The 13,296-nt window shown below is 37.2% G+C and overlaps 1 protein-coding gene across 6 annotated transcripts in view; it reads left to right on the forward strand.

Moving 5' to 3' along the window:
- The first annotated feature begins 377 nt into the window (after positions 1–377).
- FMN2 (formin 2) overlaps positions 378–13,296 on the forward strand; it is a 163,752-nt gene continuing 150,833 nt past the window's right edge. For 4 of the 6 annotated variants that reach the window (XR_014692068.1, XM_084516173.1, XM_084516176.1 and 1 more), the window contains exons 1-2: positions 378–512; positions 3,613–5,603. Coding sequence is in view for 5 of the 6 variants with exons in the window: in XM_084516173.1 (XP_084372299.1) it covers positions 3,671–5,603 (1,933 nt within the window). In the remaining variant the exon portion in view is untranslated. Of the gene's footprint in view, positions 513–642; positions 771–1,863; positions 1,881–3,612; positions 5,604–13,296 lie in introns of those variants that run through there. The other 2 variants (XM_084516174.1, XM_084516175.1) reach the window with 2 other exon arrangements.

A 13,296-nucleotide genomic window follows, 5' to 3' on the forward strand; every position in this document is an offset into this window, starting at 1 on the left:
GTAAAATAAAATATCACAGCTGATAAATTATGGTAAAAATGGAAAGAGCTCCTAACACTGGCAGATATATGTCCCAGGCAAGCTCCATCTCTGCAGGGTGCGCTCCCTCAGGTACCTCTCTGCCTCCCTAGGCAGCCTGTGTTTGTGCTGGGCCACCCAAGGCTCTTTGTGAGAAATCTGTCAGGAAATTACCTCCTATGGTCCCAGTCCCCCTGGGTTTTGCCATCCTGAAGAACCACCTTGACCTGGTTGTGATCCAGGAGAGCCCAGGCTTGCACCCAGGTGGGGGCAATTGGTGCTGCTGGCAGCCCTGCCCTGCCCTGCCCTGCCCTGCCCTGCCCTCCCCTTCCTTTCCTTTCCACTCCACCTGAGCCCAGGCCAGGGCTGGCTGGTAGTGCTGGGGCTGTCCTGTTGTTAAAAGTAATCCCAGTCTCCAATAGCTGTTTCCTTTTCTGAGAGGAATGTGTTAACGTGGAAGTATCTGAGAATGCAAGGACGATGTGTCTTGAACTGTAAGTTTTAAACTTCCTCTGTGTGCTGCTGTTAGCATGTCCTGACCTTTACAGAAGACTAAGGGGTGAGGGGGATCTCAGGCCTATGCCTGGGATCTCTCCTCTTGAACTTTTGACTGGCCACTGGCATGTTATATTAAATGAGGTAGACAGGCTCCAGGACCAGCCTAAGTTGCTTGTTGTCTATAACAAGCTAAGAACAAGTTATATACTAAAAATGAAGTATCCTTCTTGAACCTCAGGAAAACAAACAAACAAGCAAGTTCATTTCCCCATTTACTTTCTATTGAAAGGGGTTTTTGCTTATTTGTTTTTGTTCTTTGGTGTACAGGGTTGAATGCAATCTTAGTTTTTCAAATGAAGCTTATACAGATGCCAAAATGCTCTGGTTGCTGCTGTCTTTAATAATATTATGTTTCTTGTGAGAAGCTAAGCACTTAAAATATTTAATTAATTTTTATATTTGGTTGATGTTAACTGTTCGTACTTCTCAGCAAATGCTGTTTGAGAGTTGTATCTATCACTGCCACTTTAGAGTAACTGTAAATGCCTTGTATGCCTTCTGTATATTAAACAGCAGTTCACATACAAAGTTTTTCATATAAGTATGTATGAATAATATCATTTTGGTGATACTATTTCCCCATATTGATCAGAAATACTACCTGGGCTTCACATTTGTTTCAGATATGACATTCAGAAAGGTTATTCAGAAAGTGTATATATGTGTATCTCCAGTACATATTTCTTATAGTTATTTTTCTTTCAGGTTTACAGTCATAAATTTAAAAAAATAAAAAATAAATACTACGACACACTTAAACTCAGGTAATATCCTTATCTGTACATTTTTAAAAAACTAATAAAATTGCTCATCAGGATGAGCAATTTTATGAAAGCTAGGAAGTAGTGTAAGTACATGATGCATTTGTAGAGAGAGAAGTTTCTAGCATCTAATTAAAAAACAAAGATCGGTCTTTCACTTCACTGTGTTATTAACCCAGCTTTGTTGGTAGCTTGATTTTGCAGTGTAATTGACAGCATGATTACTGCTGGTGAATTATCATTAGTAGTAATGGCAGTGTTTTGAGACTGTGAGTTTCTGGAGAAGAAAAGAGTGGGGAATGCTTTAGAACACCTCACTAAATCTGCATTTCCATTACACATTCAGTCTACGGTATCTTTATTTCTGTACTATGTTTCTTTTGGGAAGTTTTTAGTGGGTTGAGAGGTTTTAGATGGGGTTGGAGGTTACAATGCTTCAGTTGTAATCAAATGTTTCATTCTTGTCAGGTCTGTAATGAGTAAAAATCCCTCTCACATCAAGGTAGTATTCTACTATTGTGGTTCCTTCCAGTCGTGCCTTAGGTAATTCTTAGTGTGTATCTTCAGATGCAGTAGATTATTTGAGTTTTTGAAAGCCTTTTTCAAGTATGCAATAATGTCATACAAGTTTAAGTACAAACAAATTAGAAACTAAGATAACAGAATCTAAATTGAAATAATTAATTAAGATAACAGAAAACAAAGGCAGGAATGGAGACAAAAGGCAAAATGACCTAATGCTGTTCTTGCAGATTTTGCTTCACTAGCTCTTGTTAGTATACTTATGTGTGTTTTTTTGTTTGTTTGTTTTTTTACTAAATTATAAAATTGAAAAAGAAGAAAAAAAAAAGTAGATGAATTCTGCTATTAGATAAGTGTAAACTAGAAAAAACACTGAATGTACAAAATCATGTGATGTGCTTAAAACTTTTGAGTTCTTGTGGATGGAAATACTTCTGGTGCCTAAGCCACAGGCCCTTCAGGACAGGACTTGCATCAGAGCAGTTAGTGAACAAAAAGCACAAGGAAAAAATTACGATGGTTCAGAATGATTTAGTTATGTGTATTATTGACAGTGCTCTTCTTTCCCAACTGAATTAACAGTAATTATTTAACAATGATAACAGCCCAAATTTGTAAAGATTTGGTAGACTTTGGGGGGGTGGAAGAGCATGGGGGAGGGGGGAAGGGGGGTGGTGCTTACATATTTTTTTTAAAGTGTGAGTGATATTTTTTTCTTATTAAATATATATTAAGGCAGAGAAAAGCAAGTGAAACCTCTCATAGGTGGAGAATAATATCAAAAGTAATAATTAAGTAAATCAGTAGGATGCAGTTATCTGGAATAATGTATTATTTTAAGCAAAAGGGAAATTGCTGCTAAAGGAGCTCAGAAGTGTGAGGAATGCGTAAAGTCCTTCACAGAAAATGAACCAAGTAGACCAGGCAATTTAGAGAGAGATATCAGATTTTTGGCTGGATTTGAATCACAATACTGAACTGATCCAACTTGGTGATTCAGTATGCTTTTGCTCTTTGGTTTCTATTGGAGTTATTTTAAATCTAAATTTTAAAAGGGGGAGCGAGTACCTGTCTGGAAGTTCAGGAAATGTAGCTATGAGGTACGGATGCTTATACATCTAAACCAAAAATGGAGGAAAAGAAACAATTGTTGCACAAGGTTCCAAAATAGTTAGCAAGTATCTGAGTTTGAATCAATTATTAAATATATAGGGTGAAATGGAGGAATGCTTCACTGTATCTTTTTCCTTAGTTGCATTTGAATAGTTCTATTTTTTTTTGTTGTTGTTGTTTTTAATTCTTGTTTCATGCCAGATGTTCTTATCAGGGAAAACAATGGTGGTGTGTTAATATTGATGAGTTGAATCTCCTGGGAATAATAGTATATGTACCATCTCAGAATACAAATTGTGGGAGGCTTTTTATAATGTAATTACCATGATGCATTGAATTTTAAGCACAACTCTTTAAAACTGTGGAAAGAACTCTTTGTTTATTATCTTTATTCTATCTATTTTCAGAGTGACTTTCCTTTTAAAATTATTTATCATGTTTTGGTGGCCTTTAAAAAGTAAACATGTAAATAACCAGAGGTACTCTGTAAGCTGTCAGAGTAGCATATGCTTAAGCACCTTATAAATTATTGAATAATTATAATATTTATCTTTCCAAAGTTATTAGTTTATTCATTTGAACAATTGTAGAATAATTATAGTACCCTTCTTTAACTTTTATTTTTTCCTTCCCCCTCCAGGAACATGAACATTGAAGTCCTGAAATTATAAATGATTTGGTGACACTCTGAGCTTGCAATGCAGGCAATAAAAACTGTGGAAAAAGAAGTGACTTTTATAAAGGAGATACTTTTTACAGAATCTTTCCTAAAGAAACAGGAGTGCAGCAGAAACCCAGAGAGCAGGCGGCTCTGTGAGCAGCAGCCATTGGAAGGAGCTGTCTGCAGCTCACAGTGCTGTACTGAGCATGTCCCAGCGGAGCCCAGTGCAAGCAGCACATTATGCAAAAAGGCAGCTGTAGCAGATGGGAGAGAGGCACAGCAAGCATTTGCTTCACTTGCATCACCACCGCCTGAAAACAAACCTGGATCGCTAGAGGGGATCTTGCCAGCAGGCCAAAGGAAAGAAAACCGGGAGCATGGCTTGATTACCGAAGGTGTTGCACTGCGAAAAATCATGGGGAATCAAGATGGGAAGCTAAGGAAAAATACAAGTGATGTGCATGAAGGAGGAGAGGATGCCTCTGGGCCGAAGGATACGGATGGCACAAAGAAGGTATCGGGAAGCAGAAGGGGACTGGGGAAGCATGCAAAAGGAAGTGAATCTGCTAAAAAGAAGAATAAGTCGGACTCAAGGGCCTCAGTATTTTCAAATTTGAGGATCAGAAAAAATCTGTCCAAGGCTAAAGATGGGAATAGTAGTTCAAGGGAGGATGTTTTGGAAAGCCAGGCCTTGCAGACTGGAGAGCTGGACAGTACTCATTCAATTGTTACTAAAACTCCAGATATAAGCATCTCTGCAGATGAAGGGGGTCTCTCAGACACAGATGCCGAACATTTTGAAATCAGAAATGAAACCGTCCCAGCTGCTGCAGAGACACAGGATGGACAAAGGACCAGCTCTGGCTCTGATACGGATATATACAGTTTCCATTCAGCTGCAGAACAAGAGGATTTGCTTTCTGATATCCAGCAAGCTATTAGACTGCAGCAGCAGCAGGGGGCAATTACTGTTGGAACTGAGGACCTTGTCACCAAAACAATGGGCCGACACATGGCTAATTCTCAAGCAGCCCCCTTGGATTTTGAACGGTTTCTTTCAATAACTACCACTGACAAAGAGAGTAGCCCAGACACTGTGAAGGCTTTTCCAACAGCATCTGAAATTGCGGAAAACGTTCCTGTCTCCTGTGCAACTGAACGTGAACTGAAAGAAGCGGTAAATGGAACGGGCTCTCCTGGTAACGGCTTATTTGAAAAACAAGAATGTAAGCTATTGATTGAGGAACAGGGACAGCTCACTGCTGTGGATGCTTTAGTTGGTGAACTAGAAGATGATTTAAACAGAACTGCAGTAGAAAATGCGTCTGAAACCCACAGCTTCACACTACGTTCTCCAACCTCAGTAGTAGATTCTGAGACTCACATTGCTGAAGTGCAGGCTATTGATTTGCAGGGTTCAGGAACAGAGGATGGTATTTCAGATGCAGGCCATGATCATGCTGCTGAGACTCAGGAAGGGAAACATACTCTTTCAGACAGTCAAGAGAACCTGCATAATGGTTTATCTACAGAAATTAAAGATGGCATTTTGTCCTCTGAGGGGACAGCAGGCAGTCCAATGCTTGGTTCCGGATGCTTTAAGCCCTATCTAATTAATCCTTGTTACATCAAAACTACAACTAGGCAACTGAGTTCTCCCAACCATTCACCTTCTCCCTCCCCATCCCAGAGCCCACTTTTTACAAGGAGGCAGGAGTCCTTCCACAAAAAAGTCCCAATTAAGAAGCAGAGGTCTGCTAGTGTGGCAGGTTTGTTTAGCCGTTCAGCAGACTGGACAGAAGAGATATCTAATCACAAATATGAGATAACACAGAAAGTGGGCTCTGCAGGCTACTTGGAGCACAAGGGGTTTAGAGAGAAATTTCAAACAGAAAGAGTGCCTTTGACTCATTCAAGAAAGTCCTCAGGGGTGCAGGCTTCTGCAGAGACATTTCCCAATGTCTTTTCAGGTGAGTGATGTGTGTTTTTTTTTTTTGTTTTTGTTTTTTGAGAGTCTTTGAAATATATTTAAAATACATGAATTCAGGCCTTTGCATGTACTGTTGTCTTTACTTGAACTGACAGTTTTAAAATGGAAGGCCTAACCTTATAACCACATTCACATTTTATTAATGAGAATAGCTTCTCTGTATTCAGTGTCAGCCAGTAAAGGAAGTGCCTAACTCTTTGAAGTTTTTCTTTTTACCCTTCTTTGTCTACATCCAGTTGAAAAAGGCTGGATGCCTTAAAAGTGTTCTTGTTGAAAAATGCTAAGAGATGCATTACTTGAAGCAGACTAGCTCTCTGCTTAAATGAGTCTTTCGGAGCTGAAGCTTTTTGTAACTGTGAGCCTGTTCAGGCTTTTCTTGTGCTAGGCACAAGATATACTGTAATAATTCTGATATGCTGTAAATATTTGAGAGCTGCACCTGGTATTAGACTGAGGCAATGATGAGGTTTCACTTAGTACAAAAAGGAAAAAGGCATGCAAGCACAGATGAACAGCACTACAGGGGGAGTTAAAAAAAAAAAAAAAAAAAAAAAAATTTCCCCTTCAGAAGGGGAAAAAGGAGAAGGAAAAAAAATTTAATGGCTTCAAAAAGTAGCATAAAATGGAGAAGGGAAACACTGTAGAGTAGATTTTGGTAATTCTGGATGGCTGCTGTTCAGGCTGAATCATGTGACTCATTCAGGAAAGCATTCTTTTACCTTGTCTATTAGGCAACTTGCATCCTGTCAAAAAGGCCCAGAAACACAGTCTAAAAATGAAATAGTGTGCATAGATTATGTTGTCCTGCACTGTGTTTTTTTTTTGTTGTTGCTCATTTGCTTGCGTTTGTTTTTCCTTTCTTTCCTCTATCTGCATTTTTTTTTTTTTTGTAAAAGCTAAGGCATTGACAAATAGAGAAGGCCTCTGTTACATCTGTCAAATATGAAGTATGTATACACAGTAAATTCAGCAACATATTCCATTAATTTTTCACTTAAGAAAATTAACACTAAGAATACAACTGATGTTTGCAGTGAATATGTAAGATTAAAGCAGCTGAATTAATAACACTGTCCAGGTTTGTTTTGAATGGATCTGTTTTATATGTGTGAGCACAGTAACTGTATCAATGTATCAGAGCTATTTGCAAAAAATAGTGAGAATCTTTTTGTGCTTTTATGAAAAATAAACAAATTAGTATCATTTATGAAGGGAACAATTACATAATTTAAAAATCACATACAAGAAAACAATTGAGCTATCAACAGCTATTCATTATGAAAATGCTATCTTATAATGCAGATTTAAAAAAATTACATAACTTGTAGTCACTTGCATTCACTTTCTTTGTACGCTTTATGTTCTACTTGACACCAAAATATTACTAGTGAATGAACCTGCCTGGAAACCAAAGTTAAAATTAGTGGCTTTTTTCACACAGCAACAAACTCAAAGAGTGCAAAATTCTCAGGTAAAACGTTTGTCACTTGAAATGAGAATACTTTCATTTTTCAGTTGTCTTGAATAGAAATCCCCAACCTCACACAAAAAGCCTCCCCTCTCAGGGGAGCTAGCCCTCTCCAAAGAGAGCTGAATCCTTTTTGTGTTTTAAATCCCTTCCACCCATTTACTTAGATTTAATTTCAAACATTCCTATTTAAAGTTTTGCAACTGGAGGTGATCTCTACTTCCAAGTTTTTGGTGTGTAAAACACTTTTTTTTTTTTGCTATCAATATATATACAACTTATAAACAAAGTGCAAAGCTTTAAATTGCATCACCACTAATTAGACTCAGTTTTATGGTGGTGCTATGAGGAAAATAATTTTTTGGCAAACCTCAAGGACAGTTACTTTTAAAACCTTATTTTTGAGGAAACAAGCTTCATGTTTCCTTATAAATTTTTGATTTACCTGTTATTGAAGTTTTTCGTTTTTGTTTTGTTTTCTCTTATCCCACCAACAGTTATACTGTTATTGTGAAGGGACCACTGTCCAATGCAACAGTAGTTCTGTCTCTTATGGAAATTACTGTGACCCTAATTTGCATGTATATGCCAGCTGTCTTTACAAGCAGAGGACAATTACACCTTTCAGTTCATGCAGAGTAGCTTGAAATGAGGGAATTGGAAATGACATGATAACACTTCATCTCTCTTTTTGGTTGGTCTTCTGGTTTCTATAAAATATAAGCTGAAAATTATCAGGAATACACAAACAATAACTACCATGCAAGGAAAAGGGAAGTTAAACTGAACATTTATATTCCCACAGGCTGGCTGTCATTGCTGTAAGAGCAGCGAAGTCTTTTTATTTAAACCTGTCTGCATAGCAACAATTACAGAAATAATTTCCTGGCAATGTAAATATTGTTTTGGAAAATTGTTGCATTTTAATTGCATCCATCACATGCATCAATGAGGTGATTACAATCAGGCTTTTAGAAATAAATGTAGAAATAAGGAATTATAAAGAATGCTTTATGTGTGTGTGTATGTGTGTGGATATGTTAGCTTCTTGCCTGGAGCACAAAATCCCATCTTGCTGTGCAGTGACTGCAATGTCGGTTTTGCGTTTATAACTAGAATAATGTAAAATATTCCACAACACTTCAGTCATTGATTTTAATGACAGCAGATTCTATGCAGATGACTGGCCTACTTTGGCACAACATTGTAGTTTGGCTGTGTGCCATTTGGTTTTCACAATGATCCATGTGAACTAAGGCTTCTTCAATGCGAAATGTAGATGGAAACCAACAACTGGAATTGTAACTATGAATAAAAAAAAAATAGTCCTGTTTGAATTTTAGGGGGAGAAGCAAAGAATACAGTTTGCCAAAAAAAAAAAAAAAAAAAAAAAAGGCACTTTTCTAACTTTGCCTCTAATTAATATTTTTATTTTTGATTTATGTGAGAAATAAGTACAGTACAGTATTTTAAATTGAATTTGATACAATGGCTAAGAATCTGGTGTGGACAAATTTATGGGTATTTTGTAATTAAGGCAGCAGATCTTTTTTGATGAGGACAGCTGTATTTGAAATTGCAGTGACAGTAATTACAAGTTCTAGGTTACCTGATGTGCAGTGGAGCCACGGGTTTCACATTGTGGTCCCAGGAGGACACAAGCTGAACCTGAATGAATAAGGGTTGGTTCTTTTCTTCAGGATGTGGCAATGAATGGTATTTGCTAACGTCAAGACAGTGTCATGGTGGGAAATGAAAAATGTTTCCAAACATTCACATAACTGAAAGAGAAGATCTAATAGGCTCAGTTAAGAGAAAGGAGTTTATCCTTGCACTAATTTGAGTTGCAGTGATTGCAAAGCAGATAGGAAGGATCTGTTACATAAACTGAATGTAACTGAATGTTCAATCAGCTACACCGGGCTGTAATTAAACTTTATCAAAACAAACGTATGCCCTTTCTAATCTCTGTTGGCTGACTGTAACACATTTGGTGTGTGAATCTATTTCAATCTGCCCATTTATCATTAAATTTCTGTTCACAGTTTCACATCTGTCTTAACTTTAGCTGTAAACAGGAAGCAAACAAAAATCTGATTTACCATAAAATAAAAACCTGAACTCAATCCCATGCTTTTGTGATCATGGCCTCTCTCTGATTTCCATGGAATGCAAGCCTGGTTCTCACAAAGACCGCTTTATGTTACTGCTGCAAAGTGCTAATGTCACCTACACCCACTTGCAGCTCCAGTACATTGTCTGCAAGCTTCTACAAAGGTCTTAGTAAAGATAAGTATGTGAAACTTGAAAAACTAGAATGAAAGCTTGTGTCTGAGACATATAGTAAATCTTTTTAGATGCTTTTGTAAATTTTTTTGTATTCTGATGCATGATGTTGCACACAATATGGATTTGTATTTATTGGTGTGCTGAGAACATTTATCATGCAACTGTTATGTAAGGCTATTTACAGTATACTCTTTTGCTGATGTTTCTTAGCAGTAATACAAATGTCTTCTATCTGATGGCGGGACAATGTAGCCTCAATGTAGCCTACCCAAGAACATCCCTTCATGTGATGTATGATCACATACTCTTTTTGCCTAGAAAACTCAAGCCCAGAGAGTGTAATAAAAAAAAAAAAAAAAAAAAAAAAAGCAAAAATCCAGTCCAACTACCATAAAAAGTACTTGAAAATGGGGGGCAATTCATTATGGAGAAACTGCTGAGTGCAGATAAGCAGCTTTAATGTTACTGTGCCAGCACTGCAATATGGGAATCAGAGCAATGTGAGTAATGTCACTGGAATACAGGGCTGCCACAGTGTTGTTTTGATAGTCTTATGATTAATGCTTTGATCTTTATCTGGAGCTTCGTTGGAAGTAACGGGTTTTGGTCATGGGGCTGGGTGACTGCATCTCTCAGGCAACCTCTGCTGGAGTTGAGGTATGATGAGTTGAGTTGAGCCCAGCTTGCACCTCAGCTAAAGATGTGGTTTTTTGGTTTCCTGCTGATCACTTTTGGGCAAAGGGAGAAAGAACAGTTTGTAGCTGAAGGTCCACGCAGCTCTGCTAGGATCTGAGGCCTAGAACCAGTGTTAATCCATCCCACAGAGGAGATGGCTAGAACTAGTCATGAAGGACATTGTATGCTTCGGTGACTTTGGTTACGTGAAAAGAGCAAGAGATTCTTCCGGTATGAATAGCTATATGGAATTTAAGTTTGAGTATGTTTCTTGGATCTAATTGTGCTTTGTTTTCTTTTGGAGGGTGCTGGATTAGTGGTGTCCAGATGTTTGGCTTTTTAAAAAGTGCATAGGTTCTTTTGTGCAAAACCTACTTAAAGCAGGCCTCACCTTTTTCTCTACATCGTGGTGTCTAAAAATAAAAATAAACTTGGCATTGAAAAGCATCCCCAGGAATATTATAGGCTGCCTGCTTTATGAGGGATCAAGTGCTGATGTGAATCACAGTGACAGAAAATGTGAAAGTACCAATTAGCCAATGTATTTTGTTTGTGCTCTAGTTTAACCAAGCTCAGAATATGGCCAAGAGTATTCCTTATAAACTACTCCTTTAAAAATGTGAACTTATGTAAGGAAGAGTAGTGATAAAGCATATATGTGTGGGTGGTTTTGTGGCTGTGGCTTTGACTATTTTCAGGCACATTTAAAAGCATAATTCTATACTGGTCATGTGGAATACGACGGTTTCTGGAAACTTACCTTTATGCATACAATTTGTCTTTTTGTAGAGATAAGGTTATTTAATACAAGGAATATATCTGCTTTGCACAAAGCAGACATTGTGCAAAGAAGGTGATGAAAGGATGTATGAGGGCTTGACACTGTCACCTCACTCCTGCCTGTGAGCAGCAGCAACTCCCTGTGTTCCTACATTGCTGTTCATCTGGAGGAAGTTAGGGACGAGGAGATGGTCTGCATTACGTTGATTACAAAATGACAATTTCTCATTTTTATTTTCATGTTACTGCTGATGAGGATGAATTTCCTTCAATGGAAATGCCTCAGCTCCCTGACCATGAATAGGAGGTGGGCTGTGTTTTCTGATGCAAAACTTTGCATTATTCTCAGAACATGAATAGATGAATACAGAACATGACCCATTTTATCTGTAGGTGTATATATGATATAACACATTAAATCAATTAGCTATTTTGCAAAGGTAAGATGCAGTGGTAATGAGATTGTGCATGTGTTATCACAGTAATAGTAAATCCTAACATGGATGAAACTAAATAGAAATATATAAATTCAGAGGACACAAATGCTTGGGACCTTAGTAATTTTGGTGTCTTGACATATACAGCTAAATAGTGGCAGGAAAGCCCAGTAAGAAATGAGACTTGCCATTGAAATGTTCTTATTTGGCAATAAAAATATGAATTGTTCAGTCTTAAGATTTATATGAAACTTATCAGGAATGCCAGAGGTCTGAACCCGGTGTGAATTTGAATCAGGAGGAAGCATAGATAAACTATAGAGAGAAAAAAAGCTACCCACTGTAATTACTTCCACAATGAATTTATTTGAAGCCAAGATCCATCTCAGATGTCCCTTGAAGATACATAATAAGTAGTGTATACCAGGGGGGAAAATAATTGTTGTATACTTCCCTCTTCCCTGCACCAATAAGGAAAAAGTTGCTGGAAAATGAAGTCAATACTGCAGTAACACGATAATTAACTACATTAACATCTGCTAACAGTCATGGAGCTGAAGTGGTTTTCATTTAGGGGGGAAAAAACAAAACAAAACACAAACCTAAAACATTGCATTCACAATAGAGGGTGTGTATCTAAACACTTTTTTTTTTTTTTTTTTTTTTTGTCATGCAAAGAGCCAAGTCAATATAGTATGCTGAGAAATGGCTGAGGGAAATATTTGATTACATCAGTGAAAGAACATAAAGACCTACTTACAGTGAGGGAGATGGGATTAAGTTTATTTGGATGAGGTCTCAAGGAATATAGAATATGGCACAAATATGTACAAACATGGCACAAATAGGCAGGCATATATATTTATTTTTCATGGAACATAACTAATTTTTTGCTTGTTCCATTTCTTCATTTTAGCAGTGTTTTTTTCTTTGTACCTAACTTTAAAACAAAAACAAAAAACACTCTTAAACGTTGTGTAAATGTTTAAGAATGTAAAAAGTCAGCAGCTGTTGGAGGAGATTAGACTTTGGGTGTATATGGTCCTGTAGAGAAAGAAAGCATCAGGGCTATCATAGCTAGGTTGAAAGAAATCAGTTATTATATGTCCCACTTCAGAGGCTTGCTGGTCCAGCTCAGTTGTGTTTTGTGACCTGTAGTTGCTTGTGCAAATACTTGAATTTACTTCTAAGGTAGAGATGAGCCAGATGCAATTAAATGCTAAATGAAATGTGGAACGATTGGGAATCGAGTTGTTTTATTAAATTGGGTCATAAAATCATGCTGTGTGTATCAGTTTGGACTGACAGAAGAAGCAGTTAGAAATAGCTGCCCAAAAAAACATCAGAGGTGCTTCTCACTTTAAAGAGTCAGACAAAGAAATGCGGCTTTCCAGCAGCCTGGGAGAACTTGGCACAGAATACCAACTTCACGTTGCAAATCACCACAGAAACTAAAAGGGTAAAAATGGACAGAATTAAATACTTGCTGAGAGGAACCTAAGCACCTAGAAAATACAATCTGGAAGTTGCCAGAGATGCAAATGATACCTAAAACATTTGGTAGACAGACACAGATTCTGTTTTAATATAAACCACTCTGAAATTAGGAAAGTTTTAGTAATGTACCTCTGTAATATTCAATAATAATGTGTTAGAAATTGAAAATAAAGGGAAGTGAAAGGCAGACAAGCAATATAATGGTGTAGGAGCGTGAATCTTTTTTATATTTTTAGAAAGGTACTTTGTACTGTGTATCACTGTTGTATTGTAGCTGGGGAATTGTTTGTTACTTTAAAAAAATCAGCTTCTGAAAGTCATTTAGTGGCACATAAAAAATACTCTTACCATTCACATGATCGAATATACCTATTGAAATGTAAGATATTATCTTTACCTTTGCACCTTATTTTATCGTATATAAAAGCTTAGTTAATACTTTGCCTCAATTTATGCTGTAATGCCTATGCGTTATTAGAAAAAGCAGAGTGGGAGTAAGATAGAAAAACTTTGTCACTGTGAAAGCA

Source organism: Aythya ferina, assembly GCF_964211825.1.
Source record: "Aythya ferina genome assembly, chromosome: 3".
Lineage (NCBI taxonomy): Eukaryota > Metazoa > Chordata > Aves > Anseriformes > Anatidae > Aythya > Aythya ferina.